General features: G+C 50.4%; 1 protein-coding gene across 3 annotated transcripts in view; it reads right to left on the reverse strand.

The window, feature by feature from the left end:
* The window catches only part of LOC140398955 (uncharacterized), a 589,803-nt gene that overhangs the window by 343,992 nt on the left and 218,300 nt on the right, over positions 1 to 27,511 (reverse strand). For all 3 annotated transcript variants that reach the window (XM_072487952.1, XM_072487954.1, XM_072487953.1), the window contains one exon: positions 27,010 to 27,144. In XM_072487952.1, coding sequence (XP_072344053.1) covers positions 27,010 to 27,144 — 135 coding nt within the window. The remainder of the gene's footprint in view (positions 1 to 27,009; positions 27,145 to 27,511) is intronic.

The following is a 27,511-nucleotide window of genomic DNA, read 5'->3' on the forward strand; positions in this document are numbered from 1 at the left end:
CCCACACCCCTCCCTGTAACACTGATAAACTCCACACCCCTCACTGTAACACTGATATACCCCACACCCCTCACTGTAACACTGATATACCCCACACCCCTCACTGTAACACTGATATACCCCACACCCCTCACTGTAACACTCTGATATACCCCACACCCCTCACTGTAGCACTGATATACCCCCCACCCCTCACTGAAACATTCTGATATCCCGCACCCCTCACTGTAACACTGATATTCCCCACACCCCTCACTGTAACACTCTGATATACCCCACACCCCTCCCTGTAACACTGATATACACCACACCCCTCCCTGTAACACTGATATACCCCACACCCCTCCCTGTAACACTGATATATCCACACCCCTCACTGTAACACTGATATACCCCACAAACCTCACTGTAACACTGATATACCCCACACCCCTCACTGTAACACTCTGACATACCTCTCACTGTAACACTGATATACCCCACGCCCCTCACTGTAACACTGATATACTCCACACCCCTCACTGTCACACTGATATTCCCCACACCCCTCCCTGCAACACTGATATACCCCACACCCCTCACTGAAACACTCTGATATACCCCACACCCCTCCCTGTAACACTGATGTACCCCACACCCCTCACTGTCACACTGATATTCCCCACACCCCTCCCTGCAACACTGATATACCCCACACCCCTCACTGTAACACTCTGATATATCCCACACCTCTCACTGTAACACTCTGATATATCCCACACCCCTCACTGTAACACTTTGATATACCCCACACCCCTCCCTGTAACACTGATATACCTCACACCCCTCACTGTAACACTGACATACCCCACACTCCTCACTGTAACACTGATATACCCCACACCCCTCACTGTAACACTCTGATTTACCCCACACCCCTCACTGTTACACTTTGATATATCCCACACCCCTCACTGTAACACTCTGATATACCCACACCCCTCACTGTAACACTCTGATATATCCCACACCCCTCACTGTAACACTCTGATATATCCCACACCCTCACTGTAACACTCTGATATATCCCACACCCCTCACTGTAACACTTTGATATACCCCACACCCCTCCCTCTAACACTGATATACCCCACACCCCTCCCTGTAACACTGATATACACCACGCCGCTCCCTGTAACACTCTGATATACCCCACACCCCTCACTCACACACTCTGATAGGTCCCACACCCCTCACTGTAACACTCTGATATACCCCAGACCCTTCACTGTAACACTCTGATATACCCCACACCCCTCACTGTAACACTCTCATATAACCCACACCCCTCACTGTAACACTGATATACCCCACACCCCTCCCTGTAACACTCTGATATACCCCACACCCCTCACTGTCACACTCTGATATAGCCCCACACCCCTCACTGTCACACTCTGATATATCCCACACCCCTCACTGTAACACTCTGATATACCCCACACCCCTCACTGTAATACTCTGATATACCCCACACCCCTCACTGTAACACTCTGATATATCCCACACCCCTCACTGTAACACTCTGGTATACCCCACACCCCTCACTGTAACACTCTGATATACCCGACACCCCTCGCTTTAACACTCTGATATATCCCACACCCCTCCCTGTAACACTGATATATCCCACACCCCTCACGGTAACACACTGATATACCCCACACCCCTTTCTGTAACAACGATATACCCCAGACCCCTCACTGTAACACTGATATACCCCACACCCCTCCCTGTAACACTCTGCTATACCCCACATCCCTCATTGTCACACTCTGATATATCCCACACCCCTCACTGTAACACTCTGATATAACCCACAGCCCTCAGTGTAACACTCTGATATACCCCCACCCCTCGCTGTAACACTCTGATATATCCCACACCCCTCCCTGTAACACTGATATACCCCACACCCCTCCCGGAAACACTGATATACACCACGCCCCTCCCTGTAACGCTGATATACCCCACACCCTTCACTGGAACACTCTGATATACCCCACACCCCTCACTGTAACACTCTGACATACCCACACCCCTCACTGTAACACTGATATACCCCACACCCCTCCCTGTAACACTAATATACCCCACACCCCTCCCTGTAACACTGATATACCCCACGCCCCTCACTGTAACACTGATATACCCCACACACCTCACTGTAACACTGATATACCCCACACCCCTCACTGTAACACTGATATATCCCACACCCCTCCCTGTAACACTGATATACCCCACACCCCTCCCTGTAACACTGATATACCCCACACCCCTCCCTGTAACACTGAAATACCTGACACCCCTCACTGTAACACTCTGATATACCCCACACCCCTCCCTGTAACACTGATATACCCACATCCCTCACTGCAACACTGATATACCCCACACCCCTCACTGGAACACTGATATACCCCACACCCCTCACTCTAACACTGAAATACCCCACACCCCTCCCTCTAACATTGATATACCCCACACCCTTCACTGTAACCCTCTGATATACCCCACACCCCTCCCTGTAACACTGATATACCCCACACCCCTCCCTGTAACACTGATATACCCACACCACTCACTGTAACATTGATATACCCACACCCTTCACTGGAACACTGATATACCCCACACCCATCCCTGTAACACTGATATACCCCACACCCCTCACTGTAACACTCTGATATACCCCACACCCCTCCCTGTAACACTGATGTACCCCACACCCCTCACTGTCACACTGATATTCCCCACACCCCTCCCTGCAACACTGATATACCCCACACCCCTCACTGTAACACTCTGATATATACCACACCTCTCACTGTAACACTCTGATATATCCCACACCCCTCACTGTAACACTTTGATATACCCCACACCCCTCCCTGTAACACTGATATACCTCACAACCCTCACTGTAACACTGACATACCCCACACTCCTCACTGTAACACTGATATACCCCACACCCCTCACTGTAACACTCTGATTTACCCCACACCCCTCACTGTTACACTTTGATATATCCCACACCCCTCACTGTAACACTCTGATATACCCACACCCCTCACTGTAACACTCTGATATATCCCACACCCCTCACTGTAACACTCTGATATATCCCACACCCCTCACTGTAACACTCTGATATATCCCACACCCCTCACTGTAACACTTTGATATACCCCACACCCCTCCCTCTAACACTGATATACCCCACACCCCTCCCTGTAACACTGATATACACCATGCCGCTCCCTGTAACACTCTGATATACCCCACACCCCTCACTCACACACTCTGATAGGTCCCACACCCCTCACTGTAACACTCTGATATACCCCACACCCCTCACTGTAACACTCTGATATACCCCACACCCCTCACTGTAACACTCTCATATAACCCACACCCCTCACTGTAACACTGATATACCCCACACCCCTCCCTGTAACACTCTGATATACCCCACACCCCTCACTGTCACACTCTGATATAGCCCCACACCCCTCACTGTCACACTCTGATATATCCCACACCCCTCACTGTAACACTCTGATATACCCCACACCCCTCACTGTAATACTCTGATATACCCCACACCCCTCACTGTAACACTCTGATATATCCCACACCCCTCACTGTAACACTCTGGTATACCCCACACCCCTCACTGTAACGCTCTGATATACCCGACACCCCTCGCTTTAACACTCTGATATATCCCATTCCCCTCCCTGTAACACTGATATATCCCACACCCCTCACGGTAACACACTGATATACCCCACACCCCTTTCTGTAACACCGATATACCCCAGACCCCTCACTGTAACACTGATATACCCCACACCCCTCCCTGTAACACTCTGCTATACCCCACATCCCTCATTGTCACACTCTGATATATCCCACACCCCTCACTGTAACACTCTGATATAACCCACAGCCCTCAGTGTAACACTCTGATATACCCCCACCCCTCGCTGTAACACTCTGATATATCCCACACCCCTCCCTGTAACACTGATATACCCCACACCCCTCCCGGAAACACTGATATACACCACGCCCCTCCCTGTAACGCTGATATACCCCACACCCTTCACTGGAACACTCTGATATACCCCACACCCCTCACTGTAACACTCTGACATACCCACACCCCTCACTGTAACACTGATATACCCCACACCCCTCCCTGTAACACTAATATACCCCACACCCCTCCCTGTAACACTGATATACCCCACGCCCCTCACTGTAACACTGATATACCCCACACACCTCACTGTAACACTGATATACCCCACACCCCTCACTGTAACACTGATATATCCCACACCCCTCCCTGTAACACTGATATACCCCACACCCCTCCCTGTAACACTCTGCTATACCCCACATCCCTCATTGTCACACTCTGATATATCCCACACCCCTCACTGTAACACTCTGATATAACCCACAGCCCTCAGTGTAACACTCTGATATACCCCCACCCCTCGCTGTAACACTCTGATATATCCCACACCCCTCCCTGTAACACTGATATACCCCACACCCCTCCCGGAAACACTGATATACACCACGCCCCTCCCTGTAACGCTGATATACCCCACACCCTTCACTGGAACACTCTGATATACCCCACACCCCTCACTGTAACACTCTGACATACCCACACCCCTCACTGTAACACTGATATACCCCACACCCCTCCCTGTAACACTAATATACCCCACACCCCTCCCTGTAACACTGATATACCCCACGCCCCTCACTGTAACACTGATATACCCCACACACCTCACTGTAACACTGATATACCCCACACCCCTCACTGTAACACTGATATATCCCACACCCCTCCCTGTAACACTGATATACCCCACACCCCTCCCTGTAACACTGATATACCCCACACCCCTCCCTGTAACACTGAAATACCTGACACCCCTCACTGTAACACTCTGATATACCCCACACCCCTCCCTGTAACACTGATATACCCACATCCCTCACTGCAACACTGATATACCCCACACCCCTCCCGGAAACACTGATATACACCACGCCCCTCCCTGTAACGCTGATATACCCCACACCCTTCACTGGAACACTCTGATATACCCCACACCCCTCACTGTAACACTCTGACATACCCACACCCCTCACTGTAACACTGATATACCCCACACCCCTCCCTGTAACACTAATATACCCCACACCCCTCCCTGTAACACTGATATACCCCACGCCCCTCACTGTAACACTGATATACCCCACACACCTCACTGTAACACTGATATACCCCACACCCCTCACTGTAACACTGATATATCCCACACCCCTCCCTGTAACACTGATATACCCCACACCCCTCCCTGTAACACTCTGCTATACCCCACATCCCTCATTGTCACACTCTGATATATCCCACACCCCTCACTGTAACACTCTGATATAACCCACAGCCCTCAGTGTAACACTCTGATATACCCCCACCCCTCGCTGTAACACTCTGATATATCCCACACCCCTCCCTGTAACACTGATATACCCCACACCCCTCCCGGAAACACTGATATACACCACGCCCCTCCCTGTAACGCTGATATACCCCACACCCTTCACTGGAACACTCTGATATACCCCACACCCCTCACTGTAACACTCTGACATACCCACACCCCTCACTGTAACACTGATATACCCCACACCCCTCCCTGTAACACTAATATACCCCACACCCCTCCCTGTAACACTGATATACCCCACGCCCCTCACTGTAACACTGATATACCCCACACACCTCACTGTAACACTGATATACCCCACACCCCTCACTGTAACACTGATATATCCCACACCCCTCCCTGTAACACTGATATACCCCACACCCCTCCCTGTAACACTGATATACCCCACACCCCTCCCTGTAACACTGAAATACCTGACACCCCTCACTGTAACACTCTGATATACCCCACACCCCTCCCTGTAACACTGATATACCCACATCCCTCACTGCAACACTGATATACCCCACACCCCTCACTGGAACACTGATATACCCCACACCCCTCACTCTAACACTGAAATACCCCACACCCCTCCCTCTAACATTGATATACCCCACACCCTTCACTGTAACCCTCTGATATACCCCACACCCCTCCCTGTAACACTGATATACCCCACACCCCTCCCTGTAACACTGATATACCCACACCACTCACTGTAACATTGATATACCCACACCCTTCACTGGAACACTGATATACCCCACACCCATCCCTGTAACACTGATATACCCCACACCCCTCACTGTAACACTCTGATATACCCCACACCCCTCCCTGTAACACTGATGTACCCCACACCCCTCACTGTCACACTGATATTCCCCACACCCCTCCCTGCAACACTGATATACCCCACACCCCTCACTGTAACACTCTGATATATACCACACCTCTCACTGTAACACTCTGATATATCCCACACCCCTCACTGTAACACTTTGATATACCCCACACCCCTCCCTGTAACACTGATATACCTCACAACCCTCACTGTAACACTGACATACCCCACACTCCTCACTGTAACACTGATATACCCCACACCCCTCACTGTAACACTCTGATTTACCCCACACCCCTCACTGTTACACTTTGATATATCCCACACCCCTCACTGTAACACTCTGATATACCCACACCCCTCACTGTAACACTCTGATATATCCCACACCCCTCACTGTAACACTCTGATATATCCCACACCCCTCACTGTAACACTCTGATATATCCCACACCCCTCACTGTAACACTTTGATATACCCCACACCCCTCCCTCTAACACTGATATACCCCACACCCCTCCCTGTAACACTGATATACACCATGCCGCTCCCTGTAACACTCTGATATACCCCACACCCCTCACTCACACACTCTGATAGGTCCCACACCCCTCACTGTAACACTCTGATATACCCCACACCCCTCACTGTAACACTCTGATATACCCCACACCCCTCACTGTAACACTCTCATATAACCCACACCCCTCACTGTAACACTGATATACCCCACACCCCTCCCTGTAACACTCTGATATACCCGACACCCCTCGCTTTAACACTCTGATATATCCCATTCCCCTCCCTGTAACACTGATATATCCCACACCCCTCACGGTAACACACTGATATACCCCACACCCCTTTCTGTAACACCGATATACCCCAGACCCCTCACTGTAACACTGATATACCCCACACCCCTCCCTGTAACACTCTGCTATACCCCACATCCCTCATTGTCACACTCTGATATATCCCACACCCCTCACTGTAACACTCTGATATAACCCACAGCCCTCAGTGTAACACTCTGATATACCCCCACCCCTCGCTGTAACACTCTGATATATCCCACACCCCTCCCTGTAACACTGATATACCCCACACCCCTCCCGGAAACACTGATATACACCACGCCCCTCCCTGTAACGCTGATATACCCCACACCCTTCACTGGAACACTCTGATATACCCCACACCCCTCACTGTAACACTCTGACATACCCACACCCCTCACTGTAACACTGATATACCCCACACCCCTCCCTGTAACACTAATATACCCCACACCCCTCCCTGTAACACTGATATACCCCACGCCCCTCACTGTAACACTGATATACCCCACACACCTCACTGTAACACTGATATACCCCACACCCCTCACTGTAACACTGATATATCCCACACCCCTCCCTGTAACACTGATATACCCCACATCCCTCCCTGTAACACTGATATACCCCACACCCCTCCCTGTAACACTGAAATACCTGACACCCCTCACTGTAACACTCTGATATACCCCACACCCCTCCCTGTAACACTGATATACCCACATCCCTCACTGCAACACTGATATACCCCACACCCCTCACTGGAACACTGATATACCCCACACCCCTCACTCTAACACTGAAATACCCCACACCCCTCCCTCTAACATTGATATACCCCACACCCTTCACTGTAACCCTCTGATATACCCCACACCCCTCCCTGTAACACTGATATACCCCACACCCCTCCCTGTAACACTGATATACCCACACCACTCACTGTAACATTGATATACCCACACCCCTCACTGGAACACTGATATACCACACACCCATCCCTGTAACACTGATATACCCCACACCCCTCACTGTAACACTCTGATATACCCCACACCCCTCCCTGTAACACTGATATACCCCACACCCCTCACTGCAACACTGATATACCCCACACCCCTCCCAGCAACACTGATATACCCCACACCCCTCCCTGTAACATTGATATACCCACACCACTCACTGGAACACTGATATACCCCACACCCCTCCCTGTAACACTGATATACCCCACACAACTCACTGTAACTCTCTGATATACCCCACACCCCTCACTGTAACACTCTGATATATCCCACAACCCTCACTGTAACACTCTGATATACCCACACCCCTCACTGTAACACTCTGATATATCCCACACCCCACACTGTAACACTCTGATATACACCACGCCCCTCCCTGTAACGCTCTGATATACCCCACACCCCTCACTCACACACTCTGATAGGTCCCACACCCCTCACTGTAACACTCTGATATACCCCACACCCCTCACTGTAACACTCTGATATACCCCACACCCCTCACTGTAACACTCTGATATATCCCACACCCCTCACTGTAACACTCTGATATACCCCACACCCCTCACTGTAACACGCTGATATATCCCACACCCCTCACTGTAACACTCTGATATACCCCACACCCCTCACTGTAACACTGATATACCCCACACCCCTCCCTGTAACACTCTGATATACCCCACACCCCTCACTGTCACACTCTGATATACCCCACACCCCTCACTGTCACACTCTGATATATCCCACACCCCTCACTGTAACACTCTGATATACCCCACACCCCTCACTGTAACACTCTGATATACCCCACAACCCTCACTGTAACACTCTGATATATCCCACACCCCTCACTGTAACACTCTGATATACCCAACACCCCTCACTGTAACACTCTGATATACCCCACACCCCTCACTGTAACACTCTGATATACCCCACAACCCTCACTGTAACACTCTGATATATCCCACACCCCTCACTGTAACACTCTGATATACCCAACACCCCTCACTGTAACACTCTGATATACCCCACACCCCTCACTGTAACACTCTGATATACCCCACAACCCTCACTGTAACACTCTGATATATCCCACACCCCTCACTGTAACACTCTGATATACCCAACACCCCTCACTGTAACACTCTGATATACCCAACACCCCTCACTGTAACACTCTGATATATCCCACACCCCTCACTGTAACACTCTGATATACCCATCACCCCTCACTGTAACACTGATATACCCCACACCCCTCACTGTAACACAGATATACCCCACACCCCTCACTGTAACACTCTGATATACCCCATACCCCTCACTGTAACACTTTGATATACCCCACACCCCTCCCTGTAACACTGATATACCTCACACCCCTCCCTGTAACACTGATATACCTCACACGCCTCACTGTAACACTGACATACCCCACACTGTAACACTGATATACCCCACACCCCTCACTGTAACACTCTGATATACCCCACACCCCTCACTGTAACACTCTGATATATCCCACACCCCTCACTGTAACACTCTGATATACCCACACCCCTCACTGTAACACTGATATACCCCACACCCCTCACTGTAACACTCTGATATACCCCACACCCCTCACTGTAACACTCTGATATATCCCACACCCCTCACTGTAACACTCTGATATACCCACACCCCTCACTGTAACACTGATATAACCCACACCCCTCACTGTAACACTCTGATATACCCCACACCCCTCACTGTAACACTCTGATATATCCCACACCCTTCACTGTAACACTCTGATATACCCCACACCCTTCACTGTAACACTGATATACGCCACACCCCTTACTGTAACACTCTGATATAACCCACACCCCTCTGTAACACACTGATATACCCCACACCCCTCCATGTAACACTGATATACCCCACACTCCTCCCTGTAACACTGATATACTCCACACCCCTCACTGTAACACTGATATACCCCACACCCCTCACTGTAACACTCTGATATATCCCACACCTCTCACTGTAACACTCTGATATATCCAACACCCCTCACTGTAACACTTTGATATACCCCACACCCCTCCCTGTAACACTGATATACCTCACACCCCTCACTGTAACACTGACATACCCCACACCCCTCACTGTAACACTGATATACCCCACACCCCTCACTGTAACACTCTGATTTACCCCACACCCCTCACTGTAACACTCTGATATATCCCACACCCCTCACTGTAACACTCTGATATACCCACACCCCTCACTGTAACACTCTGATATATCCCACACCCCTCACTGTAACACTCTGATATACCCCACACCCCTCACTGTAACACTGATATACCCCACACCCCTCCCTGTAACACTCTGATATACCCCACACCCCTCACTGTCACACTCTGATATACCCCACACCCCTCACTGTCACACTCTGATATATCCCACACCCCTCACTGTAACACTCTGATATACCCCACACCCCTCACTGTAACACTCTGATATACCCCACAACCCTCACTGTAACACTCTGATATATCCCACACCCCTCACTGTAACACTCTGATATACCCAACACCCCTCACTGTAACACTCTGATATACCCCACACCCCTCACTGTAACACTCTGATATACCCCACAACCCTCACTGTAACACTCTGATATATCCCACACCCCTCACTGTAACACTCTGATATACCCAACACCCCTCACTGTAACACTCTGATATACCCCACACCCCTCACTGTAACACTCTGATATACCCCACAACCCTCACTGTAACACTCTGATATATCCCACACCCCTCACTGTAACACTCTGATATACCCAACACCCCTCACTGTAACACTCTGATATACCCAACACCCCTCACTGTAACACTCTGATATATCCCACACCCCTCACTGTAACACTCTGATATACCCATCACCCCTCACTGTAACACTGATATACCCCACACCCCTCACTGTAACACAGATATACCCCACACCCCTCACTGTAACACTCTGATATACCCCATACCCCTCACTGTAACACTTTGATATACCCCACACCCCTCCCTGTAACACTGATATACCTCACACCCCTCCCTGTAACACTGATATACCTCACACCCCTCACTGTAACACTGACATACCCCACACTGTAACACTGATATACCCCACACCCCTCACTGTAACACTCTGATATACCCCACACCCCTCACTGTAACACTCTGATATATCCCACACCCCTCACTGTAACACTCTGATATACCCACACCCCTCACTGTAACACTGATATACCCCACACCCCTCACTGTAACACTCTGATATACCCCACACCCCTCACTGTAACACTCTGATATATCCCACACCCCTCACTGTAACACTCTGATATACCCACACCCCTCACTGTAACACTGATATACCCCACACCCCTCACTGTAACACTCTGATATACCCCACACCCCTCACTGTAACACTCTGATATATCCCACACCCTTCACTGTAACACTCTGATATACCCCACACCCTTCACTGTAACACTGATATACGCCACACCCCTTACTGTAACACTCTGATATAACCCACACCCCTCTGTAACACACTGATATACCCCACACCCCTCCATGTAACACTGATATACCCCACACTCCTCCCTGTAACACTGATATACTCCACACCCCTCACTGTAACACTGATATACCCCACACCCCTCACTGTAACACTCTGATATATCCCACACCTCTCACTGTAACACTCTGATATATCCCACACCCCTCACTGTAACACTTTGATATACCCCACACCCCTCCCTGTAACACTGATATACCTCACACCCCTCACTGTAACACTGACATACCCCACACCCCTCACTGTAACACTGATATACCCCACACCCCTCACTGTAACACTCTGATTTACCCCACACCCCTCACTGTAACACTCTGATATATCCCACACCCCTCACTGTAACACTCTGATATACCCACACCCCTCACTGTAACACTTTGATATACCCCATACCCCTCCCTCTAACACTGATGTACCCCACACCCCTCCCTGTAACACTGATATACACCACGCCGCTCCCTGTAACACTCTGATATACCCCACACCCCTCACTCACACACTCTGATAGGTCCCACACCCCTCACTGTAACACTCTGATATACCCCACACCCCTCACTGTAACACTCTGATATACCCCACACCCCTCACTGTAACACTCTCATATAACCCACAACCCTCACTGTAACACTGATATACCCCACACCCCTCCCTGTAACACTCTGATATACCCCACACCCCTCACTGTCACACTCTGATATAGCCCCACACACCTCACTGTCACACTCTGATATATCCCACACCCCTCACTTTAACACTCTGATATACCCCACACCCCTCCCTGTAATACTCTGATATACCCCACACCCCTCACTGTAACACTCTGATATATCCCACACCCCTCACTGTAACACTCTGGTATACCCCACACCCCTCACTGTAACACTCTGATATACCCGACACCCCTCGCTTTAACACTCTGATATATCCCACACCCCTCCCTGTAACACTGATATATCCCACACCACTCACTGTAACACACTCATATACCCCACACCCCTTCCTGTAACACCGATATACCACAGACCCCTCACTGTAACACTGATATACCCCACACCCCTCCCTGTAACACTCTGCTATACCCCACATCCCTCATTGTCACACTCTGATATATCCCACACCCCTCACTGTAACACTCTGATATAACCCACAGCCCTCAGTGTAACACTCTGATATACCTCCATCCCTCGCTGTAACACTCTGATATATCCCACACCCCTCCCTGTAACACTGATATACCCCACAACACTCCCGGAAACACTGATATACACCACGCCCCTCCCTGTGACGCTGATATACCCCACACCCTTCACTGGAACACTCTGATATACCCCACACCCCTCACTGTAACACTGACATACCCACACCCCTCACTGTAACACTGATATACCCCACACCCCTCCCTGTAACACTGATATACCCCACACCCCTCCCTGTAACACTGATATACCCCACGCCCCTCACTGTAACACTGATATACCCCACACACCTCACTGTAACACTGATATACCCCACAGCCCTCACTGTAACACTGATATACCCCACACCCCTCCCTGTAACACTGATATACCCCACACCCCTCCCTGTAACACTGATATACCCCACAACCCTCCCTGTAACACTGAAATACCCCACACCCCTCACTGTAACACTCTGATATACCCCACACCCCTCCCTGTAACACTGATATACCCACACCCCTCACTGCAACACTGATATACCCCACACCCCTCACTGTAACACTGATATACCCCACACCCCTCCCTCTAACATTGATATACCCCACACCCCTCACTGTAACACTCTGATATAAACCACAGCCCTCAGTGTAACACTCTGATATACCCCCACCCCTCGCTGTAACACTCTGATATATCCCACACCCCTCCCTGTAACACTTATATACCCCACACCCCTCCCGGAAACACTGATATACACCACGCCCCTCCCTGTAACGCTGATATACCCCACACCCTTCACTGGAACACTCTGATATACCCCACACCCCTCACTGTAACACTCTGACATACCCACACCCCTCACTGTAACACTGATATACCCCACGCCCCTCACTGTAACACTGATATACCCCACACACCTCACTGTAACACTGATATACCCCACACCCCTCACTGTAACACTGATATACCCCACACCCCTCCCTGTAACACTGATATAGCCCACACCCCTCCCTGTAACACTGATATACCCCACACCCCTCCCTGTAACACTGAAATACCCCACACCCCTCACTGTAACACTCTGATATACCCCACACCCCTCCCTGTAACACTGATATACCCACACCCCTCACTGCAACACTGATATACCCCACACTCCTCACTGTAACACTGATATACCCCACACCCCTCCCTCTAACATTGATATACCCCACACCCTTCACTGTAACCCTCTGATATACCCCACACCCCTCCCTGTAACACTGATATACCCACACCCCTCACTGCAACACTGATATACCCCACACCCCTCACTGTAACACTGATATACCCCACACCCTTCACTGTAACCCTCTGATATACCCCACACCCCTCCCTGTAACACTGATATACCCCACACCCCTCCCTGTAACACTGATATACCCACACCACTCACTGGAACACTGATATACCCCACACCCCTCCCTGTAACACTGATATACCCCACACCCCTCACTGTAACACTCTGATATACCCCACACCCCTCCCTGTAACACTGATATACCCCACACCCCTCACTGCACCACTGATATACCCACACCCCTCCCTGCAACACTGATATACCCCACACCCCTCCCTGTAACATTGATATACCCCACACCACTCACTGGAACACTGATATACCCCACACCCCTCCCTGTAACACTGATATACCCCACACCCCTCACTGTAACACTCTGATATACCCCACACCCCTCCCTGTAACACTGATAAACTCCACACCCCTCACTGTAACACTGATATACCCCACACCCCTCACTGTAACACTGATATACCCCACACCCCTCACTGTAACACTGATATACCCCACACCCCTCACTGTAACACTCTGATATACCCCACACCCCTCACTGTAGCACTGATATACCCCCCACCCCTCACTGAAACATTCTGATATCCCGCACCCCTCACTGTAACACTGATATACCCCACACCCTTCACTGTAACGCTCTGATATTCCCCACACCCCTCACTGTAACACTCTGATATACCCCACACCCCTCCCTGTAACACTGATATACACCACACCCCTCCCTGTAACACTGATATACCCCACACCCCTCCCTGTAACACTGATATATCCACACCCCTCACTGTAACACTGATATACCCCACAAACCTCACTGTAACACTGATATACCCCACACCCCTCACTGTAACACTCTGACATACCTCTCACTGTAACACTGATATACCCCACGCCCCTCACTGTAACACTGATATACTCCACACCCCTCACTGTCACACTGATATTCCCCACACCCCTCCCTGCAACACTGATATACCCACACCCCTCACTGTAACACTCTGATACACCCCATACCCCTCACTGTAACACTGATATACCCCACACCCCTCACTGAAACACTCTGATATACCCCACACCCCTCCCTGTAACACTGATGTACCCCACACCCCTCACTGTCACACTGATATTCCCCACACCCCTCCCTGCAACACTGATATACCCCACACCCCTCACTGAAACACTCTGATATACCGCACACCCCTCCCTGTAACACTGATGTACCCCACACCCCTCACTGTAACACTCTGATATACACCACACCCCTCCCTGTAACACTGATATACCCACACCCCTCACTGTCACACTGATATACCCCACACCCCTCCCTGCAACACTGATATACACCACACCCCTCCCTGTAACACTGATATACCCACACCCCTCACTGTAACACTGATATACCCCGAAACCCCTCCCTGTGACACTGATATACCCCACACCGCTCACTGTAACACTGATATACCCCACAAACCTCACTGTAACACTGATATACCCCACACCCCTCACTGTAACACTCTGACATACCTCTCACTGTAACACTGATATACCCCATGCCCCTCACTGTAACACTGATATACTCCACACCCCTCACTGTAACACTGATATACCCCACACCCCTCACTGTAACACTCTGATATATCCCACACCCCTCACTGTAACACTGATATACCCCACGCCCCTCACTGTAACACTGATATACACACCCCTCACTGTAACACTGATATACCCCACACCCCTCACTGTAACACTTTGATATACCCCACACCCCTCCCTGTAACAATGATATACCTCACACCCCTCACTGTAACACTGATATACCCCACACCCCTCACTGTAACACTGTGATTTACCACACACCACTCACTGTAACACTCTGATATATCCCACACCCCTCACTGTAACACTCTGATATACCCACACCCCTCACTGTAACACTCTGATATATCCCACACCCCTCACTGTAACACTCTGATATATCCCACACCCCTCACTGTAACACTCTGATATATCCCACACCCCTCACTGTAACACTTTGATATACCCCACACCCCTCCCTCTAACACTGATATACCCCACACCCCTCCCTGTAACACTGATATACACCACGCCGCTCCCTGTAACACTCTGATATACCCCACACCCCTCACTCACACACTCTGGTAGGTCCCACAACCCTCACTGTAACACTCTGATATACCCCACACCACTCACTATAACACTCTGATATACCCCACACCCCTCACTGTAACACTCTCATATAACCCACACCCCTCACTGTAACACTGATATACCCCACACCCCTCCCTGTAACACTCCGATATACCCCACACCCCTCACTGTCACACTCTGATATAGCCCCACACCCCTCACTGTCACACTCTGATATATCCCACACCCCTCACTGTAACACTCTGATATACCCCACACCCCTCACTGTAATGCTCTGATATACCCCACACCCCTCACTGTAACACTCTGATATATTGCACACCCCTCACTGTAACACTCTGGTATACCCCACACCCCTCAGTGTAACACTCTGATATACCCCCACCCCTCGCAGTAACACTCTGATATACCCCACACACCTCACTGTAACACTCTGACATACCCACACCCCTCACTGTTACACTGATATACCCCACGCCCCTCACTGTAACACTGATATACCCCACACACCTCACTGTAACACTGATATAGCCCACACCCCTCCCTGTAACACTGATATACCCCACACCCCTCCCTGTAATACTGAAATACCCCACACCCCTCACTGTAACACTCTGATATACCCCACACCCCTCCCTGTAACACTGATATACCCACACCCCTCACTGCAACACTGATATACCCCACACTCCTCACTGTAACACTGATATACCACACCCCTCCCTCTAACATTGATATACCCCACACCCTTCACTGTAACCCTCTGATATACCCCACACCCCTCCCTGTAACACTGATATACCCCACACCCCTCCCTATAACACTGATATACCCACACCACTCACTGGAACACTGATATACCCCACACCCCTCCCTGTAACACTGATATACCCCACACCCCTCACTGTAACACTCTGATATACCCCACACCCCTCCCTGTAACACTGATATACCCCACACCCCTCACTGCAACACTGATATACCCCACACCCCTCCCTGCAACACTGATATACCCCACACCCCTCCCTGTAACATTGATATACCCCACACCACTCACTGGAACACTGATATACCCCACACCCCTCCCTGTAACACTGATATACCCCACACCCTTCACTTTAACACTCTGATATACCCCACACCCCTCCCTGTAACACTGATAAACTCCACACCCCTCACTGTAACACTGATATACCCCACACACCTCACTGTAACACTGATATACCCCACACTCCTCACTGTAACACTGATATACCCCACACCCCTCCCTGTAACACTGATATACCCCACACCCCTCACTGTAACACTGATATACCCCACACCCTTTACTGTAACACTGATATACCCCACACTCCTCACTGTAACACTGATATACCCCACACCCATCACTGTAACACTGATATACCCCACACCCCTCACTGTAACACTCTGATATACCCCACACCCCTCACTGTAGCACTGATATACCCCCCACCCCTCACTGAAACATTCTGATATCCCGCACCCCTCACTGTAACACTGATATACCCCACACCCTTCACTGTAATGCTCTGATATTCCCCACACCCCTCACTGTAACACTCTGATATACCCCACACCCCTCCCTGTAACACTGATATACACCACACCCCTCCCTGTAACAGTGATATACCCCACACCCCTCCCTGTAACACTGATATACCCACACCCCTCACTGTCACACTGATATTCCCCACACCCCTCCCTGCAACACTGATATACCCCACACCCCTCACTGAAACACTCTGATATACCACTCACCCCTCCCTGTAACACTGATGTACCCCACACCCCTCACTGTCACACTGATATTCCCCACACCCCTCCCTGCAACACTGATATACCCCACACCCCTCACTGAAACACTCTGATATACCCCACACCCCTCCCTGTAACACTGATGTACCCCATACCCCTCACTGTAACACTCTGATATACCCCACACCCTTCCCTGTAACACTGATATACCCCACACCCCTCACTGTAACACTCTGATATATCCCACACCCCTCACTGAAACACTCTGATATACCCCACACCCCTCCCTGTAACACTGATGTACCCCACACCCCTCACTGTCACACTGATATTCCCCACACCCCTCCCTGCAACACTGATATACCCCACACCCCTCACTGAAACACTCCGATATACCCCACACCCCTCCCTGTAACACTGATGTACCCCACACCCCTCACTGTAACACTGATATACTCCACACCCCTCACTGTCACACTGATATTCCCCACACCCCTCCCTGCAACACTGATATACCCCACACCCCTCACTGTAACACTATGATATATCCCACACCCCTCACTGAAACACTCTGATTTTCCCCACACCCCTCCCTGTAACACTGATGTACCCCACACCCCTCACTGTCACACTGATATTCCCCACACCCCTCCCTGCAACACTGATATACCCCACACCCCTCACTGAAACACTCTGATATACCCCACACCCCTCCCTGTAACACTGATGTACCCCACACCCCTCACTGTAACACTCTGATATACCCCACACCCTTCCCTGTAACACTGATATACCCACACCCCTCACTGTCACACTGATATACCCCACACCCCTCCCTGCAACACTGATATACACCACACCCCTCCCTGTAACACTGATATACCCACACCCCTCACTGTAACACTGATATACCCCGAAACCCCTCCCTGTGACACTGATATACCCCACACCGCTCACTGTAACACTGATATACCCCACAAACCTCACTGTAACACTGATATACCCCACACCCCTCACTGTAACACTCTGACATACCTCTCACTGTAACACTGATATACCCCACGCCCCTCACTGTAACACTGATATACTCCACACCCTTCACTGTAACACTGATATACCCCACACCCCTCACTGTAACACTCTGATATATCCCACACCCCTCACTGTAACACTGATATACCCCACGCCCCTCACTGTAACACTGATATACACACCCCTCACTGTAACACTGATATACCCCACACCCCTCACTGTAACACTTTGATATACCCCACACCCCTCCCTGTAACAATGATATACCTCACACCCCTCACTGTAACACTGATATACCCCACACCCCTCACTGTAACACTCTGATTTACCCCACTCCCCTCACTGTAACACTCTGATATATCCCACACCCCTCACTGTAACACTCTGATATACCCACACCCCTCACTGTAACACTCTGATATATCCCACACCCCTCACTGTAACACTCTGATATACCCACACCCCTCACTGTAACACTCTGATATATCCCACACCCCTCACTGTAACACTGATATACCCCACACCCTTCACTGTAACGCTCTGATATTCCCCACACCCCTCACTGTAACACTCTGATATACCCCACACCCCTCCCTGTAACACTGATATACACCACACCCCTCCCTGTAACAGTGATATACCCCACACCCCTCCCTGTAACACTGATATACCCACACCCCTCACTGTCACACTGATATTCCCCACACCCCTCCCTGCAACACTGATATACCCCACACCCCTCACTGAAACACTCTGATATACCCCTCACCCCTCCCTGTAACACTGATGTACCCCACACCCCTCACTGTCACACTGATATTCCCCACACCCCTCCCTGCAACACTGATATACCCCACGCCCCTCACTGTAACACTGATATACTCCACACCCTTCACTGTAACACTGATATACCCCACACCCCTCACTGTAACACTCTGATATATCCCACACCCCTCACTGTAACACTGATATACCCCACGCCCCTCACTGTAACACTGATATACACACCCCTCACTGTAACACTGATATACCCCACACCCCTCACTGTAACACTTTGATATACCCCACACCCCTCCCTGTAACAATGATATACCTCACACCCCTCACTGTAACACTGATATACCCCACACCCCTCACTGTAACACTCTGATTTACCCCACACCCCTCACTGTAACACTCTGATATATCCCACACCCCTCACTGTAACACTCTGATATACCCACACCCCTCACTGTAACACTCTGATATATCCCACACTCCTCACTGTAACACTCTGATATATCCCACACCCCTCACTGTAACACTCTGATATATCCCACACCCCTCACTGTAACACTTTGATATACCCCACACCCCTCCCTCTAACACTGATATACCCCACACCCCTCCCTGTAACACTGATATACACCACGCCGCTCCCTGTAACACTCTGATATACCCCACACCCCTCACTCACACACTCTGGTAGGTCCCACACCCCTCACTATAACACTCTGATATACCCCACACCCCTCACTGGAACACTCTGATATACCCCACACCCATCACTGTAACACTCTCATATAACCCACACCCCTCACTGTAACACTGATATACCCCACACCCCTCCCTGTAACACTCCGATATACCCCACACCCCTCACTGTCACACTCTGATATAGCCCCACACCCCTCACTGTCACACTCTGATATATCCCACACCCCTCACTGTAACACTCTGATATACCCCACACCCCTCACTGTAATACTCTGATATACCCCACACCCCTCACTGTAACACTCTGATATATTGCACACCCCTCACTGTAACACTCTGGTATACCCCACACCCCTCACTGAAACACTCTGATATACCCCTCACCCCTCCCTGTAACACTGATGTACCCCACACCCCTCACTGTCACACTGATATTCCCCACACCCCTCCCTGCAACACTGATATACCCCACACCCCTCACTGAAACACTCTGATATACCCCACATCCCTCCCTGTAACACTGATGTACCCCATACCCCTCACTGTAACACTCTGATATACCCCACACCCTTCCCTGTAACACTGATATACCCCACACCCCTCACTGTAACACTCTGATATATCCCACACCCCTCACTGAAACACTCTGATATACCCCACACCCCTCCCTGTAACACTGATGTACCCCACACCCCTCACTGTCACACTGATATTCCCCACACCCCTCCCTGCAACACTGATATACCCCACACCCCTCACTGAAACACTCTGATATACCCCACACCCCTCCCTGTAACACTGATGTACCCCACACCCCTCACTGTAACACTGATATACTCCACACCCCTCACTGTCACACTGATATTCCCCACACCCCTCCCTGCAACACTGATATACCCCACACCCCTCACTGTAACACTCTGATATATCCCACACCCCTCACTGAAACACTCTGATATACCCCACACCCCTCCCTGTAACACTGATGTACCCCACACCCCTCACTGTCACACTGATATTCCCCACACCCCTCCCTGCAACACTGATATACCCCACACCCCTCACTGAAACACTCTGATATACCCCACACCCCTCCCTGTAACACTGATGTACCCCACACCCCTCACTGTAACACTCTGATATACCCCACACCCTTCCCTGTAACACTGATATACCCACACCCCTCACTGTCACACTGATATACCCCTCACCCCTCCCTGCAACACTGATATACACCACACCCCTCCCTGTAACACTGATATACCCACACCCCTCACTGAAACACTGATATACCCCGAGACCCCTCCCTGTGACACTGATATACCCCACACCGCTCACTGTAACACTGATATACCCCACAAACCTCACTGTAACACTGATATACCCCACACCCCTCACTGTAACATTCTGACATACCTCTCACTGTAACACTGATATACCCCACGCCCCTCACTGTAACACTGATATACTCCACACCCCTCACTGTAACACTGATATACCCCACACCCCTCGCTGTAACACTGATATACCCACACCCCTCACTGTAACACTGATATACCCCGAAACCCCTCCCTGTGACACTGATATACCCACACCCCTCACTGTAACACTGATATACCCCGAGACCCCTCCCTGTGACACTGATATACCCCACACCGCTCACTGTAACACTGATATACCCCACAAACCTCACTAACACTGATATACCCCACACCCCTCACTGTAACACTCTGACATACCTCTCACTGTAACACTGATATACCCCACGCCCCTCACTGTAACACTGATATACTCCACACCCCTCACTGTAACACTGATATACCCCACACCCCTCACTGTAACACTCTGATATATCCCACACCCCTCCCTGTAACAGTGATATACCCCACACCCCTCCCTGTAACACTGATATACCCACACCCCTCACTGTCACACTGATATTCCCCACACCCCTCCCTGCAACACTGATGTACCCCACACCCCTCACTGTCACACTGATATTCCCCACACCCCTCCCTGCAACACTGATATACCCCACACCCCTCACTGAAACACTCTGATATACCCCACACCCCTCCTTGTAACACTGATGTACCCCATACCCCTCACTGTAACACTCTGATATACCCCACACCCTTCCCTGTAACACTGATATACCCCACACCCCTCACTGTAACACTCTGATATATCCCACACCCCTCACTGAAACACTCTGATATACCCCACACCCCTCCCTGTAACACTGATGTACCCCACACCCCTCACTGTCACACTGATATTCCCCACACCCCTCCCTGCAACACTGATATACCCCACACCCCTCACTGAAACACTCTGATATACCCCACACCCCTCCCTGTAACACTGATGTACCCCACACCCCTCACTGTAACACTGATATACTCCACACCCCTCACTGTCACACTGATATTCCCCACACCCCTCCCTGTAACACTGATATATCCCACACCCCTCACTGTCACACTGATATTCCCCACACCCCTCCCTGCAACACTGATATACCCCACACCCCTCACTGAAACACTCTGATATACCCCACACCCCTCCCTGTAACACTGATGTACCCCACACCCCTCACTGTAACACTCTGATATACCCCACACCCTTCCCTGTAACACTGATATACCCACACCCCTCACTGTCACACTGATATACCCCTCACCCCTCCCTGCAACACTGATATACACCACACCCCTCCCTGTAACACTGATATACCCACACCCCTCACTGAAACACTGATATACCCCGAGACCCCTCCCTGTGACACTGATATACCCCACACCGCTCACTGTAACACTGATATACCCCACAAACCTCACTGTAACACTGATATACCCCACACCCCTCACTGTAACATTCTGACATACCTCTCACTGTAACACTGATATACCCCACGCCCCTCACTGTAACACTGATATACTCCACACCCCTCACTGTAACACTGATATACCCCACACCCCTCCCTGTAACACTGATATACCCACACCCCTCACTGTAACACTGATATACCCCGAAACCCCTCCCTGTGACACTGATATACCCCACACCGCTCACTGTAACACTGATATACCCCACAAACCTCACTAACACTGATATACCCCACACCCCTCACTGTAACACTCTGACATACCTCTCACTGTAACACTGATATACCCCACGCCCCTCACTGTAACACTGATATACTCCACACCCCTCACTGTAACACTGATATACCCCACACCCCTCACTGTAACACTCTGATATATCCCACACCCCTCACTGTAACACTGATATACCCCACGCCCCTCACTGTAACACTGATATACTCCACACCCCTCACTGTAACACTGATATACCCCACACCCCTCACTGTAACACTCTGATATATCCCACACCCCTCAATGTAACACTGATATACCCCACACCCCTCACTGTAACACTGATATACCCCGCACACCTCACTGTAACACTCTGATATATCCCACACCCCTCACTTTAACACTCTGATATAACCCACACCCCTCACTGTAACACTCTGATATACCCCACACCCCTCACTGTAACACTGATATATCCCACACCCCTCACTTTAACACTCTGATATACCCCACACCCCTCACTATAACACTCTGATATACCCCACACCCCTCACTGTAACACTCTGATATACCCCACACCCCTCACTGTAACACTCTGATATACCCCACACCCCTCACTGTAACACTCTGATATAACCCACACCCCTCACTGTAACACTCTGATATACCCCACACCCCTCACTGTAACACTCTGATATATCCCAAATCTTGCTTGATATATACCCAGGGCCTGTCAATGGTTAACACCATGCCATAGACTCATATATTGCAGTGAAAGTGAGAGAGAGAGAGACAGAGAAGGAGAGAGACAGAGGGAGAGAGAGAAAGAGATGTACACACATTCAGAGGGAGACACAGAGTCAGACAGAGAGAAAGATAGTGATAGAAAAATGAAAAGAGAGAGATGGAGAGACAGACAGAGAGAGAGAGACTGTGCAAAAGAATGGAACATCTCAACTCAAACAAGAGCCTGACCTCTGACATCTTCACATTCCTCTGACCAAATTTGGGTACATGGAGTAGCGGCAGGTCTGGGGCTGCTGGTGGGAGGGCTGTCCTGAGGAATGAGGGTGGTGAGGGGAGCTGTGACTCAGCGTTATAGCAGCAGAGAGACAGAGAGAGAGAGGCAGAGAGGGAGACAGCGAGAGACAGAGAGGGACAGAGAGAGAGAGGCAGAGAGGGAGACAGATAGAGACAGAGAGGGACAGAGAGAGAGAGGCAGTGAGAGAGAGACAGATAGAGACAGAGAAGGAGACAGAGAGAGAGGGAGACAGAGATAGAGAGGCAGAGAAGGAGACAGAGAGAGAGAGAGAGAGGGACAGAGAGAGAGAGGCAGTGAGACAGAGAGAGACAGAGAGGGACAGAGAGAGAGAGGCAGTGAGAGAGAGACAGAGAGGGAGACAGAGATAGACAGAGAGGGACAGAGAGAGAGAGGCAGTGAGAGAGAGACAGAGACGGAGACAGAGAGAGACAGAGAGGGACAGAGAGAGAGAGGCAAAGAGGGAGACAGCGAGAGACAGAGAGAGAGAGGCAGTGAGAGAGAGGCAGAGAGGGAGACAGCGAGAGACAGAGAGGGACAGAGAGAGAGAGGCAGAGAGGCAGTGAGAGAGAGGCAGAGAGGGAGATAGCGAGAGACAGAGAGGGACAGAGAGAGAGAGGCAGAGAGGGAGACAGCGAGAGACAGAGAGAGAGATGCAGTGAGAGAGAGAGGCAGAGAGGGAGACAGAGAGAGGCAGAGAGGGAGACAGAGAGAGAGAGGCAGTGAGAGAGAGGCAGAGAGAGAGAGAGACAGAGAGGGAGGCAGAGAGAGGGAGAGAGAGAGGGACAAAGAGAGAGAGGCAGAGAGAGAGAGGAGGAGATAGAGCGAGACTTAGGGACAGAGAGCGAGAGGCAGAGAGGGAGACAGAGAGGGACAGAGAGAGAGAGGCAGAGAGGGAGACAGAGAGGGACAGAGAGAGAGAGACAGAGAGAGAGAGAGACAGAGAGAGAGACAGTGAGGGAGGCAGAGAGAGAGGGACAGAGAGAGAGAGGCAGAGAGAGAGAGGAGGAGATAGAGAGAGGGTGAGGGACAGAGAGAGAGAGAGGCAGAGAGGGAGACAGAAAGGGACAGAGCGAGAGGGACAGTGAGAGATAGGCAGAGAGAGAGAGGGGGGAGATAGGGAGAGTTAGGGACAGAGAGTTAAAGACAGAGAGAAAGAGAGAGAGGACAGAGAGAGTCAAAGAGACAGAGATATGGAGAGTGCAACAGGGAGAGAGAGACAGAGAGAGATTGAGTTAGGGTCAAAGAGAGAGAGACAGAGAAAGAAAGAGAGATTGTTAGAGACAGAGATAGAGAGGGAGACAGAGAGAGAGTTAGAGAGAGAGAGTGAGACAGAGAGAGTAAGAGAGAGAGTGAGAGAAAGAGAGAGATAAAAACAGAGAGAGAGTGGCAGACAGCGAGAGGTAGAAACAGAGAGAGAGAGAGACAGAGAGAGGGAAAGACAGAGAGAAAGACGTGTCTGTGTAGACAGAATGAGAAACTCTGCAATGAGGGATGTGATTCTACAATTGTTGATGGGGATGTTGGAGTCAGCCCTTTCTTAAATACAGAAAGAAGCCCCTCCCTCAAACGCTGCCCCCACATGGTCAGGAGGCAGGACTGCACATGGACGGGGTGCGCGGGGTGGAGGTGGGGGGGGAGGGGTTGGAGGCACGGCGATTCCAAGCACCTTGTTGGGGTGGAGGGAGAGTGGGTGAGGTAAGGGGCAAGGAAGGTGCCTGCAAACTGAGCCCCACGTTCGCCACAGCGCGCCGACCCCTTCCTGCGCTCCTCATTGCAAAAGAACAGCGCGGAAACTGGAGCGGTTGAGAGATAGTACGATGGCACCCCCAGTCGAATGCCAAGCTGCGTAGGCACCAGGCGGCCATAATTTGAGGCCAGGTCCCGGACCGGGTTGGCTGTGTGGGCGGGCGGCTCAGCGAGGCTCAAGGAGGGCGCGGGACCAGTTTCGGATGTGGGATGGGGAAAGGGTACTCACCGACATGGGGCACTGTCGAAGGCGGCCCACCTCTTCACGAAAGAAGTGGATTTCATCGGCCATCACCTGGTTATCCCTGGTGATACGTTTAAACCTCTCGTTGAGGGTGTAGAGCTCGGCTTTGACTTGGGTTGCCTGACACAGAAAGGAAACACATGAATAAATACCCCTCCGAAAACTTCGATTAGATTCCAGTCTGTAACTCACTCCCGGGTATCTGTTATTCTATATATAAACCATCCCGAACCCCTCGATTAGATTCCAGTCTGTAACTCACTCCCGGGTATCTGTTATTCTATATATAAACCATCCCGAAACCCTCGATTAGATTCCAGTCTGTAATTCACTCCCGGGTATCTGTTATTCTATATATAAACCACCCCGAACCCCTCGATTAGATTCCAGTCTGTAACTCACTCCCGGGTATCTGTTATTCTATATATAAACCACCCCGAAACCCTCGATTAGATTCCAGTCTGTAACTCACTCACGGGTACCTGTT

This window comes from Scyliorhinus torazame, chromosome 22 (genome assembly GCF_047496885.1).
Source record: "Scyliorhinus torazame isolate Kashiwa2021f chromosome 22, sScyTor2.1, whole genome shotgun sequence".
NCBI lineage: Eukaryota > Metazoa > Chordata > Chondrichthyes > Carcharhiniformes > Scyliorhinidae > Scyliorhinus > Scyliorhinus torazame.